This window comes from Triturus cristatus, chromosome 3_1 (genome assembly GCF_964204655.1).
Source record: "Triturus cristatus chromosome 3_1, aTriCri1.1, whole genome shotgun sequence".
Lineage (NCBI taxonomy): Eukaryota > Metazoa > Chordata > Amphibia > Caudata > Salamandridae > Triturus > Triturus cristatus.
Window position 1 is genome coordinate 677,095,160 of NC_140583.1, and position 16,855 is coordinate 677,112,014.

Below are 16,855 nucleotides of genomic sequence, written 5' to 3' on the forward strand. Positions count from 1 at the left end.
TTTCAACTGAAAATGTGTCGTCTGTAATAGCAGTGCGCTACCACACCATCCATACTCCACACTATGCCACCCCACTCTGCAACATTCTAAGCCACACCACTTCACTCTACGACATGCCAATCCACCCCAAAACACCTCAATTCATCCCACTCCAATCTACCTCACCCCACTGCACCCCAATCTATCCCACCCCATTCTAACCCAATTCACACCAGTCTACCCCACTCCAGTCTACCCCACTCTACCCCACTCCACTCCAATCTATCCACTGCACTCCAATCCACACCACTTTAACCCAATTAACACAATCTACCCTGCTTCAATCTACCCCACTCCACCCCAATCTACCCCGCTCCAATCTACCCCACCCACCCCACTTCAATCTACTGCACTCTACTTCACTCCAATCTACCCCACTCTACTTCACTACAATCTACCCCACTTCACTCTACACCAATCTAACCCACTCCACCCCACTAACTTTTAATCATGCTGAAGAGCAGCCACACTACAACACATTGCCAAAGCCAATAACTCTTACACAGGCAAGACCTTTTGCCTTTGCCAGTGCTTGTTAGTTATTCATGTCCATAAAAGATATCAAGAACAAGGCACGTCCACTTGTGTTTAGTAATCTGGGTCAATTAGTTTCAATATAAAATCTGTACTTCAAAAGCACATCCTATCAATTAAATTTTAAGGGGATTTGAGACTTTTTTTATTTTATTTGTCTGAGTGAAGCATTAGTAAATTATAAAATGTTGCTAATATATTCCTATCTCTCTTCCCTTTACTTATTTTGAATAGTTTATCAGTAGGAACATAGCGATTTGAAATGTTTGTTATTGTATTTCTACTCAAATCTCAATTGACAGAGGAGCTTTATTCTTTCTGCTGTTCTGTTCTTTGGTCAAGAATCAATTAATCAATCAGGGATTTGATAAGCGCGCTACTCACCCGTGAGGGTCTCAAGGCACTGGGGGGAGCCAGGGATTCGTGCAGCTGTCTCTCATCCAACGAGCCAGGTCTTGAGGCTCTTCCTGAATGCTTGCAGAGTGGGGGATCGTCTGAAGCTGAGGGGGAGTTCGTTCCAGGTCTTGGCAGCGATGTAGGAGAAGGCTCTTCCTCCCGTTCTGGCTCTGCGGATGGGAGGGGTTTTGGCCAGGGCGAGGTCGGCAGAGCGGAGGCTTCTCTTTGGTGTGTACAAGGAGACTCTTTCGTTGAGGTATTGGGGTCCGGTGTTGTGGAGGGATTTGTAGGCGTGAGTGAGCAGCTTGAAGGTCACTCTCTTTTCGATGGCAAACCAGTGGAGGTCTCGTAGGTGCTGGGTGATGTGGTTTTGCCGTGGGATGCTGAGGACAAGTCTTGCGGCAGTGTTCTGGATGGTCTGGAATTTGCGGAGTAGAGCTTTTTTATTCCTGGCGAAGAGGGAGTTTCTGTAGTCCAGTGTGCTGGTTTTGTCGGGTCATGGTGAGGGAGGAGTAGAGTATGATACCGAGGTTGTGGGCATGGTTCTTGGGTATGGGGGGGTTGCGGTGGGCCACCAGGTATTGTCCCATGCAGAGGGGGTAGATCCGAGGTCGAGGACTTCTGTTTTCTCCAAGTTGAACTTTAGGTAGCTACTGCTCATCCAGGATGCAATGTCTTTTATTCCTTCCTGGAAGTTGTGTCTGGTGATGTGGGGTTCCCTGGTGATGAGGAGAATGAGTTAGGATTCGTCGGTGTTGGATAATATGCTGAGCCCATGCTTTCTGCCGATAGTGTTGAGGGGGGCCATGTAGATGTTAAAGAGCATAGGACTGAGCAATGATCCTTGGGTTACTCCACAGCTGGTCTCTGTGGGTTCAGAGAGGAAGGGCGGGAGTCTGATTCCTTGAGTTCAGCCGGTGAGGAATTAGCGGATCCAGTCCAGGGCAGTTCCCTGTATGCCAGCGTCGTGGAGTCTGGTGGTGAGTGTGCGGTGGTAGACGGTGTTGAAGGCTGCAGAGAGGTCTAGTAGGATGAGGGCCGCCGTGTGGCCCTGGTCGAGTAGAGTGCAGATTTTGACTGTTCGGCTAGGAGGGCGGTCTCAGTTCTGTGATTGCCGTGGAATCTGGATTGGGAGGAGTCGAAGATCGAGTTAGCTTCTTTGAAGTTCATGAGCTGGATGTTGACGATCTTCTCAGTGACTTTGACTGCGAAGGGGAGGAGAGTGATGGTCTTGAGGTCTGTCGCGTCTGCGGAGGGCTTCTTGAGGAGGGGCTTGCCTTCTGTGCATTTCCACTCTTCGGGGAACGTGCCGGTTTCGAAGGTGGCATTGATAGTGCGTCGTAGTTCGAGTGCAATGGCGGCAGAGTTCATTGGGGGCTCCTGAGAGTATGCTCTTCATGCTCTTGGCGGTGTCTTCAGTGGTGACAGGGGTCCAGGCGGTGAAGGTAAGCTGGCTGTGCAGCGAGTTTTGAGAAGGAGAAATTTACGCATTGGTAGTCCGTCCAGTGGAGTTGCGTGGAATGGCTGAAGCAGATATTTCCTCCTGCGAAGATGATGTTGAGGGTATGTCCTGCCTTGTGGGTGGGGGGATGATGAGCTGTTTCAGTCCGATGTTGTCCAAGAGGGCGGTGGAGTTGGGGGTCGCTGAGGTTGTCGAGGTGGAAATTCAGGTCTCCAAGCAGTATGTAGTCCATGGAGGCGATGATTTGGGTGCAATGAGGTCTGTGATGGTTGAGGTGAACGTGGGGCGTGGTTCGTGAGGTCTTTGGGTGAGGGTGCCACGTAGGGTTGTTCTGGGGCTGGTCTGGATCTGGAAGTGGAGGTGTTCCATGAGGGACGAGGAGTAGTTTGTGCTGGCTGTAGTGAGTTGGAGGGAGCTTTTATGTATGATAGCGAGTCCTCCTCCAGGGTGGTAGAGTAGGGGTTATATTATTGATTGTATGGCCTTTGATTGTCTATCGTGACTAGAATAATTATGTAAGACAAGGTTTTAATAAAAATGTTCTTATAAAAGACACTTTAAATCTTCAAAGCTTCAAAGGCAAATTGATTTCATGGCCAAGAGTGTCAGGCCATACCTTTGAATTTAAAGGTCAAGAAGTACTCCGATTATGATACTACATCTACCTGAAAACAAAATTTCTGGAAAACAATGGTCTAGCCCAATTGTAATTTAAATGGTGACTAGCGGAGGAGGAGTTGCATTCCAGCAACTTTTATCTTCTTTTGTCTTCTCTCCTCTCCCTTCTGAGAGCCAATTACTTTATATTTATAGCAAGTTCCTTTTGAAATTGTAATACAATTAATAGGAGTCAACTAAAGGATGCTACTTTGGGCTCCATGGACGCCTTGAAGTATATAATCTTCAAATGTGTAGTTGAGTACATTTGGGTTGGTACAATCAGACAAGTTCCAGCCCCCTAAATTAGTACTTCGACAACTCTGCAAGCTTAGATCAAGAGTACCTATGGTACAAACATACCAGGGGTTATCCCCGTACTCTCAGATACTTTATTAGGTCCTTCTCCAGGTTCTTGTGCTCAGAGTTTGATCTTGCATTTAGGCGTTTTTTGTGGGTTACCTATTTGGTGAAATCTACCTGCCAACTGTCTATCAAAGCTTTTTAAAATCTCATTCTTCATTAAGCTTGAGCTGAGTGGCGGGGGCATACTAAAGGTTTAAATTAGGACAAACCCCATCCTTTCTTGAGCAATTAATAAGGGTAATATGAGGATGTTAGCTTTCTTAACCCCATATAGCTTGTAGTGCCCCCGTTTTTTTTTGAAGAAGGAAGAGATAAGATTAGCAATATTTGAAATAAATAGCAAATCTATGGATACCATCAATTTTAACTAATATTTTCCTTCCTTCATGTCATCTAGACGACCTTACATTGATTCTAACTTCAAGAATTAATTAGAGCATTTGCGATTCCCTAAATGCATTTGCAATTTAGGTAATCGCAAAAAATTGCAATGACTATATTGCGAATGCAAAAAGGTACATGCATCGGAAAAGGCATTTTTCAAGTTGCCGATTCTGTGAATCCGTCCATATGCGACCGGTAAAATGCTTGATGCATGTGCCCCCATATCTCTTGTATAATTAGCTGGCTTGTGGGGCATACTTTATACTCCATGTAACGCAAGACCATAATAGGTCAAGAAAAACACTGTAAAACTAACAAGGGAATAAAAATTACAGGGGCATTTGTTTCTTTTTGATCATAAAAGATTATCTACCCGTATCCTTCTACGTTTAAATTTTGCTGTTACCCCATAGTGAGGTGCTCAATTAAGCAATTCACAGCCACGCATTCGGTCAATCTTAGTCCTGTATTAATAAGAACAGGCCAGGTCCTTTTCAGTTGGGAACACAACCAATGCTACATCGGTTCCAAACTACTTTGGCCGCATCCTTAAGTCCTGTAGCAATTAGGGCATTTCTTGCAATAAACAAGGTGCTGGAACGCCTGCTTGAACCTCAGCCGCTTGTGATCGCTCAGACCGCATTGCAGACTATTGTCTTTTCACTATGCCACAGACCTCAAGCTATACCTGTGTAGAGTGGCATAGTGGTGTTCAAAACAATGGACTGGAATGTGGACAAGAATACTTCATAAGAAACTTTACCACAGAAACCTATTTCCTGTCATTCCCTCCACCCGCCCCCACTCTGGTTGCCCCCTGGCTGGTTTTACATTGGTATGATTGGTATTTTTAAATCCTTGTTGGTACAAAAATGAAGATAATTCACCAATAGGAGGTATTACTTCCCTTATCAGTATATACTAGAAGCTGTTGAAGTAAGAAGAAAAACATTTAAAAGGTTTTTCAGCTGCCCTAAAGACCTTCCCAGTCGATAATTAAAATAAACAAAACAGAACAGACAATTTCATAAAAAAAGGTCTACATCTGAATCATGTCCCTTTGCAGAAATGTCAAAACATGAACAGATGGCCGGTATTTTTCTTAGGAAAGTTTGCAACTCCAAACCCCACACTTGAAGTCTATGAAAGGAGCTTCTACCATGGCCGTTCTTTAGGCAGGTTGCCAGAAAGTCGGTGGCATGGCACATCCCCAAGGATGTAAAGCAGAAAGTAGGGTAGAGGAAACACATACACATCTTTACTCTGCTGGGGCATGTAGGGGGGGGGGGGCACACATACTTTGAAGTAGCAAGGAAGACAAGTCTAGGCAGTAGTGAAAGACCACAAGGCTTTAAGAAATTAGCTGAATTCTTTGGCATGTCCTGGTTAAATAGTTTGACCTTGGTTTCAGACAGGACATGGAATCGGTAGAGGGTATGTCAATAGATCAGATGGATCCAGATGAACTGATGAGCGTGAAACCTGGCAAGGCCAGATGTAGAAAAATGTAAGACCAATAGCGTTTGGCAGTGTGGGCATATTCTGGGTCAGATGGCTACCCAGAAGCAAATCTCTCCCACAACATATCCATTTATAGCACACATTTGATAGCATACATTTTGAAGCTTGGGGAGTCGACCTTTGCTGTTTGCATAGGTCCAACAACACCTATTGAGGGCTGGGTTCAGAAGCCAAACAACTAAATACAGACCAACTTGATCTAGTCCTCTGCCAAATACTACAGCACACCTGAAATTTCCGTTAATACCTGCATGAAGAAAACACTCAGCTTCATGAGTGCAGGCACAGCAGTCAAAACACTTATAATTGTAGATGTATATAGGAAATCAGCAGTGGCGTAACAAAACTTAAGGGGGCCCCCTGCAAAGTAGATGGTGGGGCTCCAACACGTTCCGGACCAAGTCAGGAGCCGTCAGGCCACGGGCCTGCTGCCTGTGCACAGTGCTGTAGGGGGTCCCCTGAAGCTCGGGCTCGGGTTATTGTTACACCACTAGAAATCACATCAGAAATAAGGTGTAGTTCAGGGCCAGCTGATATTTCAGGGAATTGTTTCTAGCAGCAGATGTATGATGTCTAACACTGCATTTTAAAGAACTGAATTACTTTATTAGCCCCACTACCAGCTCTGGAAATTTCTATAAAACATGCCCCATATTTTATCAATATACTTTAAAAAGCATCTTTTAGCCCACCTATTTCAAAAAGTGAAACATAGTTGTCTCTCGAACATGTCTGGGCATATCCATACCACTTAGGGCTACACACTAAAACATACAAAAAGAGATGGATGGAATGCTTGAATTAAGTATTCCATGCATCACATTGTTGCTTTTGTATTTGATGCCCTAAGTGCTTTGGGTATGCCTAGCCTTGTCCCCGGGTTCACTGTGCCACTGGAAGCAAGCTATACCAGACTGAAGAGACCTAATAAGGGTGAAAATGGCTCTTGGTTGCTTGCATTCTAGTTCAGGTAGGACCTGTCTGAACTGTTCCTTTAAGGAGCATGGCTAAGACTGATGTGCATATGGCTGGGTCCAAACTGAGTTGGCATGGTGGGCAAAAAACGATGGATTGGGATGCGGCCGGAGCAAATGTCAGTGACTGGGATTAATTCAAGCATTCCATTCATCACCTTATTGTTTTTGCATCTATTTTAAATGCAGCAGGTTTGAAGTGCTTAGTTCAAACTACAAAAACATCCATTGATTGAAAAATTCTGCACGGTTTAGCTGGCAGCCGTGCAAATAGCAGAAAACTTCACTATTTACCTGGCCGCTGGCTATATAGTGGGGATTCTGCACTGTTCAGTTCAGTTGGCAGCCGTACAAATAGCAGAAAAGATTCACTGTTTAACTGATGCTGGCTAAATAGTAGAAATTCTGCACTGTTTGATCGGTGGCCATACAAATAACAGAAAAACGTCACTATTTACCCAGCCGCTGGTTAAATAGTGGAGATTTTGCACTGTTCGTATAGCGGCCGTGCAAATACCAGGAAAACTTTACTATTTAGCCAGTGGCCAGGTAAATAGTAGAGTTTCTGCACTGTTTGGCCAGCAGCTGAGTAAATAAAAATGAAACTTCACAATTTACCTGTCCACTGTCTAAATACCAGAGGACTGGTACCATTTGGCCAGCATTAAGCAAACAAAAAACTTCATTCAGGACCCAGCTGCTGGCAAAACAGCATTAGGCCAGCAGCCATGCAAATAAACTTAAATATTTAAGTGGCTGCAGGTTAATAGCAGACATTTTATAATATTTGACTAGTAGACTGGCAAGTAGCAAAGAAATTTCAATATTTACCCGGCAGCTGGCTGAATCGCAGAGATGATGTACTGTATTGTTGGTGGCCTTGCGAATAACTTGAAAAGAAACTTAATTATTTGCTTGGTTGCTGGCCAAATAGCTAAATAATAGACTCACAACTTGGCTGCCAGTAGCAAGGCAAATAGAGTAACCACTATTTTCTTGGCAGATGTTTAAACAGCTTAAACTTTGTTTTATTATGTACTTATAACAGGTAGGACTGCAAACAAGAAGTGAACACAATTGGCATCCATCTCCTCATGAAAATGAGGTCCTGATGTATTATTATTTCACTCACAAAAAGTAGTTGCAAATTCTGCATATACATTTTGCAAAAGTAATAGTATTTTGCAAACTAACATATGTACTGTGCAGTCAATTAAAACAATATTGAATCACAGGGGTTGCAGAATGACCTGCCTAATTAATATTCATTAAGCAGGTCCACATTGTGACCCGCTGTGATTGTCTATAATCACAGAGATGGTGGCCTGCAACGGACAGCACATCATCATCTCTATGACTACATTTCAAAATGCAAAAAGCTATTATTATTTTTTTCAAAGCAGCCTGTGTTCCTCAAAGAATCATTGGAATACTTCTCCAAGCTGAGGCTGCCAACATGATTCTCAAAAGGAAAAGGGGTCGGACCCCTTTCCCTTTGCAAATTAGTTACCACCTCAATTTGGGGGTGATTAGCTTATTAATGGTTTGCAACAGCAATTGCAGTAACAAAATATCAATACATTTCTTAACAAATTGAAAAGGGGAGGGAGGAACTCCATTTCATGAACCCTCCTAATAACAATTCGGAAACAATTGCAAAAGTCATTTTACTAGTCAAAAGAATTTTCAACTCATAAAAAGGGTTTAGTACACAATGATAAGCACTTTTGTGGTCACAAACCTTGGGATTTTGCCACATGAGGCCTTAGTGGTAAAACTGGCTTAGATGCAGGCACTAACTTCAAGGTCTTGAATGTTTAAATGTTTCCAAGGTATTTTGACAGGCATGGCACAGAATACACTCCATTACACCATATGCCAAGACATATCGACTTGGGAGGCCCTTTATGGAGCTGTCTTGCGCTCCACATATGCTTCTTCTCCTTTATGGTAACCTTCAGAGGTGACTACTTAATAAAGATGACTAGAATCTTTGCAAGACTAGTTAAAGCTATTTACTCCTCTAGGCCTATGTACTCTCTCTACCTCGCAGAGATATGGGAATGCACCCGGACCAGATATAGGATTACAAAAAGGCTGCATATTATCAGAACACCCTTTCTGTAGCAAATCAGTGCATTATGGAATTATTAATTCTGTTTCAGTTCAATTAACCAAATCAGACTAAAACACATGAAAACAATGATTTGTTAAAGCAAAAACAAGAACGGGAAATGATGTACCCCAGTGACATAGCCATCTAAAATCTAGGGTGATATTATCAAAATAGAAACAATTGCATAGGGCTCCTTATGAAGTGACCAACATTGTATAATAGAGAGGTTTCATCCCAATCTCATGGCAAAAGGATGAAAAACTATGGCCTAATTTAGTGTTTCGAGGACGGAGTTAACTCTGTCAGAATAGCAGAAGACAATATCTCTGCCATCCTGAGGGACTTACACCAACCACATTTAGTGTTGTCCGCGGCCCTGTAAACAACTCTCCACATTGACAGGAACTGCTGTCATGGTGGTTCCTGTCTATGCACAGTCCTGTCAGACTTGATGTACCGGCCAGCAAAGTTTTCAAAATCTCTTGGATTTAAAAACAAACTCCCAAAGCGGGAGTTTGTTTTTGGAAAACAAAAAAATGAATGGTCCTATATGCTGGGAGTTTTCTCCCAAGGTGACAGGGTAATTATTTTTTCCTGCCCCTTACAGCCAGGTTTTACTTTAAATAGAGTAGACAGTATAAAGTCCTTCCCTTCGATGGCCCCTACTCGGTCGGGCCATCACAAAGGAAGCATTCTGTCAAGGAGCCAAAAGCAAAGGAATAGAATTAATTGAACTGAATGTAATTGGAATAAGAATGAATGTTCCCATTAAATTACAGAAAGACACACAAGAATCAAAGGCACAGAAGAAAATAAACTCACAGAGAATTTTATTAATTGACTTCATTACAAATTTTGTAAGAAATAAGACACTGCATAAACAGAGATATTTTATTACTTCCATTCTTGTGACCTATGGATTGATCATTTCACAGGTCCACTTTAATACTCTTTTTCCAGACAAGGAATATGGATAAACTATTGACGTTTCAGAATTGAGTTGGGGTGATTCCCTTTCAATTATAATTTCCTGGTTGCAGATCAGACACAGCCTAGGTGCTATATGGTGGCTGCCACCCTCAGTCTACCTGGCATCTTGTGCCCTGGCCCGCTTAGGCCTTGCCCTCTTTGGCCTCGTCTTCCTGGTTTGGATAATCCTTGTCCTCCTGGCCTTGAGTTTGGTCTCATAGTCCTTACTGCACCCAATGGCCTGGACCTTCTTGGTCCTGGTTCTCTTTGTTTGGGTCCTTTGCAGCATTGCCTTGCGTCTCCAACCATCCTGTAGGCATGGAGATCCCTTGTGCTGCCAGGTGGACAGGATGATCTCGCACCTACGCACCTTGTGCACTAGTGCTAAGGACAGCTGGGGTGCTCTACCTGACATTTGCAGGTACCACCAATGAGTCCATCAACCCAGAACCTCTGGCTCACAGGTTTAGTAGCAAATAAGATTTGCCGAAACATCTATCATTGTTTTTTCACGAGTTTTAGGTATCACTACTACAGCAGTAGCTCACACATGATCCTGAAGAAAGCCACGACACTCCCATGGTCATAGGCTGAAATATGTCGATCCTAGTTGAGTACGACTAGATCTAATGTTTCCTGTCATATCTCTTTGTTCTACTGTCTGTTTTTAATTCTAGCACAAGGCAGCCAGAATAAAAGTATGCAGTAAATCTTGCAGCTAGTTTTAATTCACTTTCACTAGCACTGCACCCCTCACAACACTTTGCTAGCTCACATTAGGTGTTCGTGAGAACACCTCTAAAATAAAAACACCCCTGAGCTCCTCCCTCGCAGAGAGGGGGTTGTAACTGGCACCATGACTAGGCTTCATGGTGCGAGGAGGATTCTCTGTGATGAAGCATGCCACCTCTGGTGGGTGAGGGAAACTGTCCTTTAAAGAGATGCCTTCTCCTAGTCAGCCTCTCTTATTTCTTCTCTTTCTCTATTGACCGACCCGAGGTCCTTTGTGTGTTTTGTGATAATAATTGGAAAGGTTGCCCTCGCTGGTCATTAAATCTCCTCTAGCCCCCTTTTCTGTGTGTATATATACATCCTATTCCTATCCCCGTGTCCTGGACCTCCAGGCAGTGATCATACTGGTCCTGTTGTACCTGGTCATGACCCTACTCATTCTAGTCTTCGTACTCAAGTTCCTTATCCTCTTTGCCCCGATCTTCCTTGTGCCCCTTGTCCTTTGCTTTCTTTCAGGGTCTGTTTGCCTGTGCCCCTGGACTCACCTTCCTGGCACTCCTGGCCATGAAGGTGACATTCTTCTTTTTAATAATCCTCGTCCTTCAGATTATGTGTCTGTTGGTCCTGATCCTTATAGTTTGGTTTCTTCTGGGCTTAGCTCTTATGGCCCTGGGTCAACATTCATCCTAGCCTTGGTATCCTAGGCCCTGGTCGTCTTGGTGCTTCTTGTCCTTGTGTGTTTGCTAATATTTACCTTGTCTTTTAGTCACCCTGGCTCTTCTTGGTTTCCCCAGTCTTGTCCCTCTGCCTCATATCCTTTCTGGTTCTCTGGTCCTGGTTCTTCTTACCCATAACCTCCTAGACCTCGTACCGCTGGTCCATATCCACCTCATCTCTCGTGTCCTGGCCTTCTTAGTCTTTGTCTTTCTGGTTTGGGTTGTCCTGGTCTTCCTGGATCTTTTCCTTGTAATTTTAGTCCTACTGGTACTGCAGCCATTGATACTGGACCTCTTGACCCAGGTTCTCCTTGTTCAGGTCCTCCTGAATCTGGTCCTTTTGGTCCTGGTCCTCCTGGCCACCACTGTCCAGTCCTATTGCCCTGCACCACTTGGAATTCCGAGCTGTGGTTCCATAGTTCCTAATCTTAATGACCCTCTTAGCCTCATTTCTGGTCCTCCTAGTCATGATCATTTTAGTTCTACTAGTCCTCCGTGCTCTGGTCTTCTGGGCTTAGTTCTTATGGCCCTGGGTCAACATTCATCCTAGCCTTGGTATCCTAGGCCCTGGTCGTCTTGGTGCTTCTTGTCCTTGTGTGTTTGCTAATATTTACCTTGCCTTTTAGTCACCCTGGCTCTTCTTGGTTTCCCCAGTCTTGTCCCTCTGCCTCATATCCTTTCTGGTTCTCTGGTCCTGGTTCTTCTTACCCATAACCTCCTAGACCTCGTACCGCTGGTCCATATCCACCTCATCTCTCGTGTCCTGGCCTTCTTAGTCTTTGTCTTTCTGGTTTGGGTTGTCCTGGTCTTCCTGGATCTTTTCCTTGTAATTTTAGTCCTACTGGTACTGCAGCCATTGATACTGGACCTCTTGACCCAGGTTCTCCTTGTTCAGGTCCTCCTGAATCTGGTCCTTTTGGTCCTGGTCCTCCTGGCCACCACTGTCCAGTCCTATTGCCCTGCACCACTTGGAATTCCGAGCTGTGGTTCCATAGTTCCTAATCTTAATGACCCTCTTAGCCTCATTTCTGGTCCTCCTAGTCATGATCATTTTAGTTCTACTAGTCCTCCGTGCTCTGGTCTTCTGGGTGCCCTTGGTACTGGTCCCCTTGGTCTTCGTGATCCCGGTCCTACTTATCCTCATTTCCTGGTACTACTGGCCATTGCATTTCAGGTCCTAATCTTCGTAGTCCTCTTCAATCTGGTCCTGATCCTTCTGGCCCTTGTCCTCCCAGTCATGCATGCTAGTCGTAGAAATTATTTACACTGTACTTTCTGGTCTGTTTGGTCATCATGTCCTTGTACTCCTGCATCTAGTCCTTTGAATACTGGTTCTCCCGTTTCACAGACTCCCGGTCCTTAACCTTTTCACCTGCCTCATCTTATTCTTGTCCATCAATTCTCCTGGCCCTGCTCCCCTGGTTTATCTAAACCCCTGGTTTGCCTGTTCCTAATCCATCTACTCCTAGTTCTTTTAGTCTATGTAGTCTAGGCTTAGTTCTGGTACTCTTTTGTCTGGCCCTCATGTATTTGGGCTTTTGATGCTAGTCCCATTGTCCCTGGTTTCCTAGCTCTCCCAGTTCTCTGGTTCTCCTGACCTATTTTATTCCTGGTGTCCCTGTTCCACTTTGTTCTTGTCAATCTGACTCCGGTCCCCACTATCATGGTCCTGGAAGAAGTAATGGTCTGGGCCTGGTCTATTTCTTCCCTCGGACACTGGTCCTCCTAGTTCCTATGTAGCTGGCCATCCTGGTTCATGCAGTCCTTGTATCCCTGCAATAGGATCCACTGAGTCGGAGACCCTCATGGACCTCAGATCCTGGTCCCATTGGGCCTAGACTTCCTGGTCCTTTATATGCCTGCTGGACATTCTAATATAAGGTCTCCAGGTTTTGCTAGACCAGGTCCTTTCTGGTTATAGTCTTCCTGGTACTGGCCCATACACATCTGGCCTCTTGGTTCTCCTTGATCTGATCTCTGTGGTCTTGGCCCCAGTCTCTGTTTCTTCTTTCCATTAGTCTCCTGGTACTAGTCCTCTTTGGTCTTTTACCTTGGTCTGCTACTCCTGGCCCTGGTTGCCCTTGTTCCTCTGTCCTGGCTGGGGCTCCCGTGCCCTTCTTTTCATTATGGTCCTTGGCCTTCTCTTCCATTTACCCCTGGTGTTTCTGTTCCTTCAGGCCCTTGCCACCTGGGTCGAGATCCCCCTGTTCCACATCCTCCTGGAACTCCTGATCCTTCTCACCATGGTCCAGGATCCCTAGTCCTGTTTTTACGCTGTTGTGTTCCTGGCCCCTCTGGCATTGTTAACCCTGGTCTTTGCATATGCGGTCTCTCTGGGCCTGTTGTTTTTGTCCTGGTCCTCGTGGACTTGTCTACCTTCTGGCCTTTATTCTCCTACTTGTCACCATCTTGCTCCTACCAGTCACACTCTTTTCTTCCCCAGACTCCCTCCCCAATGGCTTTCGTAAGGTACAGCCTCTAATCCTGTCACCCAGATTTTGGTTTTTCTTGGCTTAAAGATTTATTTTGCTTAGACATCACTGTCAAGGACAGAAATGAGGGCTCAGTAGAGGCAGGACCTTGCCCACTTAAAACACTGCTTAGCATGATAAAACTCAAAACTACCATTCCCAAGATACATTGTGCAGGTGACGAAAATGTCAATGTGGATGAAGGGGCCTCTTGTGCCATGGGACCAATAAGCATCTGTGTCTGAAACCCAGTCTGCAGGATGTTTATTCACAGGCAGCAGAGAGATCTTCTCCTGTGAATCATCTAGATGCATTACTTTCATTTCTCCTGCTTTCACTTCTCCATTCCACAGAAGCCCCATTACTCAATCTACCTACTGCAAGTGTCCTAAAACACTGTGGCCACATGCACAAATTGCCTACTGTACGTGCCCCTCCCTCTTAGGCCAGATACCACCTATTCATCTGCATTCCTTGTTTGCTGCTGCTTGTCGACTGCTGCTGTGTGACCAGATTTGAAATAATAAGCAAGAACACCGCCTTACAAGAAGCCTAAAGCTAGCACAAGGTCTTCCATAAGAATCCCAAAAAGAGCCCAGCTCTCAAAAATCATCAAAAGAAGGAACATGAATATTAAAAAAAAAATGTATTCTCAAGTGTGAATAAAACATTTATGTAACATGCTTTAAAATCATACTCATTCTTTACAGACAGTCAACTACTCCTAGGCTGCAGAGCAAAATATCTGTATGCCATATCCTGAAGTTCCTGAAATATACGCTTGATTCTTACATTTCATATCGAAATATTAGAATAACGTAAATGTTTTTATTCAAAATAGACTTTACTTTTTTCATCTGTAATTCATGCACTTACCTGTGTACAAGTTATTGAACATTTGTACATGCATTTACATTCAAATGCCTCACATGTTGCATCCCCATTACAAGATGGCCACCACGTACCATTGCTTGTTGTCCCTTTTCATTTTCATACTGGCCGTCTTAATTCAGATCTCCTTCAAACTTTTTATCTGACCATCAGTCAACTTGTACATCATCTCTAATATTTAGACTGTGGCCAGCTAAACAGCCAGGATTATGTACTAGTTTGCCAGCTGTCAGGTAAATAGCAAATTTTATGTACTAATAGACTGGCAGCCGGGTAAATAGCCACTTCTGTTATGGTGACTAGGATAATCCCTTAGTCAAATTCAAATTCAGATTTTGGTCATGTTTGAAAAGTACTTACAACACCCAGGGGAGGATTATTCTACTTATATAGGATACGTACCACAGTTATAAACAAGGTGGCAAGAGTTTGTAAACACTGACCATGCCTGCATCGCTCTAATGGTACATTCAAATGACTGGGTTAAGGGTCAAGTTCAATAGCAGAATGTCACACTAATGTAGTCTTCATGTAATAGCATTGTCCATTAGAAGTGAGTTCACAGCCACCCAAACAAACAAACTTCAAATAAATGTATTCAGACTTGAAATATCTGATTGCAAAGACACATAGCTTCACTTTCAGGCACAAACCTTTATTTCACCCAAGAAATACTCACCTGAAATTTCTTTTTTGCCACAAAGTACTGCATCCGACGAATCACTTTAATAGCTGCACGGTGGTGTTCTTTCAGCCTGGTAGACAATGAAAAGAAAATTAGTGCATTCAGAAAGCATTCCTTTGGCATAAATGTAACCTATATTGAATAACACAACTGGCAATTCCTTCCATTGAGTAAGTGAATGAAACAGTCTGGAGGTGAGAGGAAGATTTACTATTCTGCATGTAGCTCTGCATATAGGAATTCACTGGAGCATTTACCAGGTTTTAAGGTGATATGTGGAGGTGAGATACTGACTGCACAAGTTTTATGATCATACATTTGTGTTTTTTTGGTAAATCTCTAGCGTGGGCATGGCACAAAGGAGTCAGAGTGCTTCACAAGGTTGCACAATTAACATTCAAGGTTAAAACAATTACCATTAACAAAGACAGGATACATTTCAAAAACTTAAAAGAAGGAAATGCTATATTTGAGTTGTAGTAGGGAATAATGAGGAACATATATACTGTTTTCATCAAAAACAAGAGTGCATGATATCCATTAGGGAAATCCCAGTTTAACATCAACCCTCTTACAAAGGCGACATCTTTAAAGACGCAAGTCTTGAAAGATTTTAGTTGATAAAAGTTTGACATAGGTTAAAGAGAGCATATTAATTTCACTTTTGAACATTTGATGTGTTCTGATGGGAAGTAGGATGGAGTTCGAAAGTTTGGATGCACTCCATGAGAAGGACAGTTTGAGAGGTTTTTTCCTGTAGATTGTGACTTCAAGTAGAAGAGTGTTTGAGCAGTGCAATTTCTTTTAGTACCCGAGATGATTAGTTTATTTGCAAGGTAGCTTGGAGATTTTTAGTGTAGGGTTTGTGTATAATACAGGCCAATTTAAGTGCTCCTTTCATGGATGGAAGTCAATCCAGGGAGACCAAGAGTGTTCTGGTGTAGCTAGATTTCCTGCTTCCAGAGACCAATCTAGCTTCAAAATTGAATTCAGCTTTCAGGGAAGTGAGATGTAGTTTTAGCATAACCATCAGCAGGACATTACCATGGCCTAATCTTGAATGGACTAGTGATAAAATGACCTGTTGAAAATCATCACCATATAGTAAAGATTGAATACCATACAAAAGTCTAATTTGGAATTGTGCGCCTTTAGAATGTGCTTTTATCTAGGTCTGGAGGTTGGGATTCTTGTTCAGCATTGGCATACTTAATGATGGATCGTTGACAGAAGAGGTTGAGAGTGTTCAACCATGACGGAAGTGGTGTGGAGCAGTTGGTGGGACAGAGCAGCAAGAAGTCTGTTTTTATGGGGTTTAATTTAAGGTGGTGATGAATCGTCAAGGACGGAATTTATTTACAAGGTCTTTGTGAGGAAGGTGGTGTCCTCGAGGATGGTCACTGTTAAGTACAACTGTTTGTCATTGACATAGAAGTGGTAGGAAATGTTGGAATTTCTTAGAAGTGAACAAAGGGGTTCCATATGTAATTGGGTGGAAGAGAAAACAGAACTTTGAGGTACACTAGATGCAGCATTAAAGGGATTAAGTGAGCTTTTATGGTTTAACAGCATTCATCACCCTCTCACTTATGAGTAATGCTTATCTTTGTCTTGGGCAGCTAACTTGGGCACAATAAACACAAAAAACCTTTTTTCTCTCCACACCCTCTGCCCGTGTTGCCTTCCCCACACACACTCTACTCCACTCTCCCCCGTCATCTGCTTGTCACCAGCCCTTGCTTCTCACACTCTGTTGTCATCAGCATTTCCCCAGTACCCCACTCTCTGTTGTCCTGGTTGTCCCTGACTCGTCTAAGGTGTTGCCTCCCACCCTACTGCTGCAATAAACACAAAAAAAAGGGTTTTTCCCCACACCCACTGCCAGTGTTCCCTCCACCCACCCTCCCTCCCTCCATGTTGCTTCACCCCCAACCAGAAGTAA

General features: G+C 43.7%; 1 protein-coding gene across 1 annotated transcript in view; it reads right to left on the bottom strand.

Moving 5' to 3' along the window:
- The window catches only part of KCNQ1 (potassium voltage-gated channel subfamily Q member 1), an 872,274-nt gene that overhangs the window by 141,261 nt on the left and 714,158 nt on the right, over positions 1 to 16,855 (bottom strand). The window contains exon 12 of the mRNA XM_085644751.1: positions 14,908 to 14,983. Within this exon, the coding sequence (XP_085500877.1) occupies positions 14,908 to 14,983 (76 nt within the window). The remainder of the gene's footprint in view (positions 1 to 14,907; positions 14,984 to 16,855) is intronic.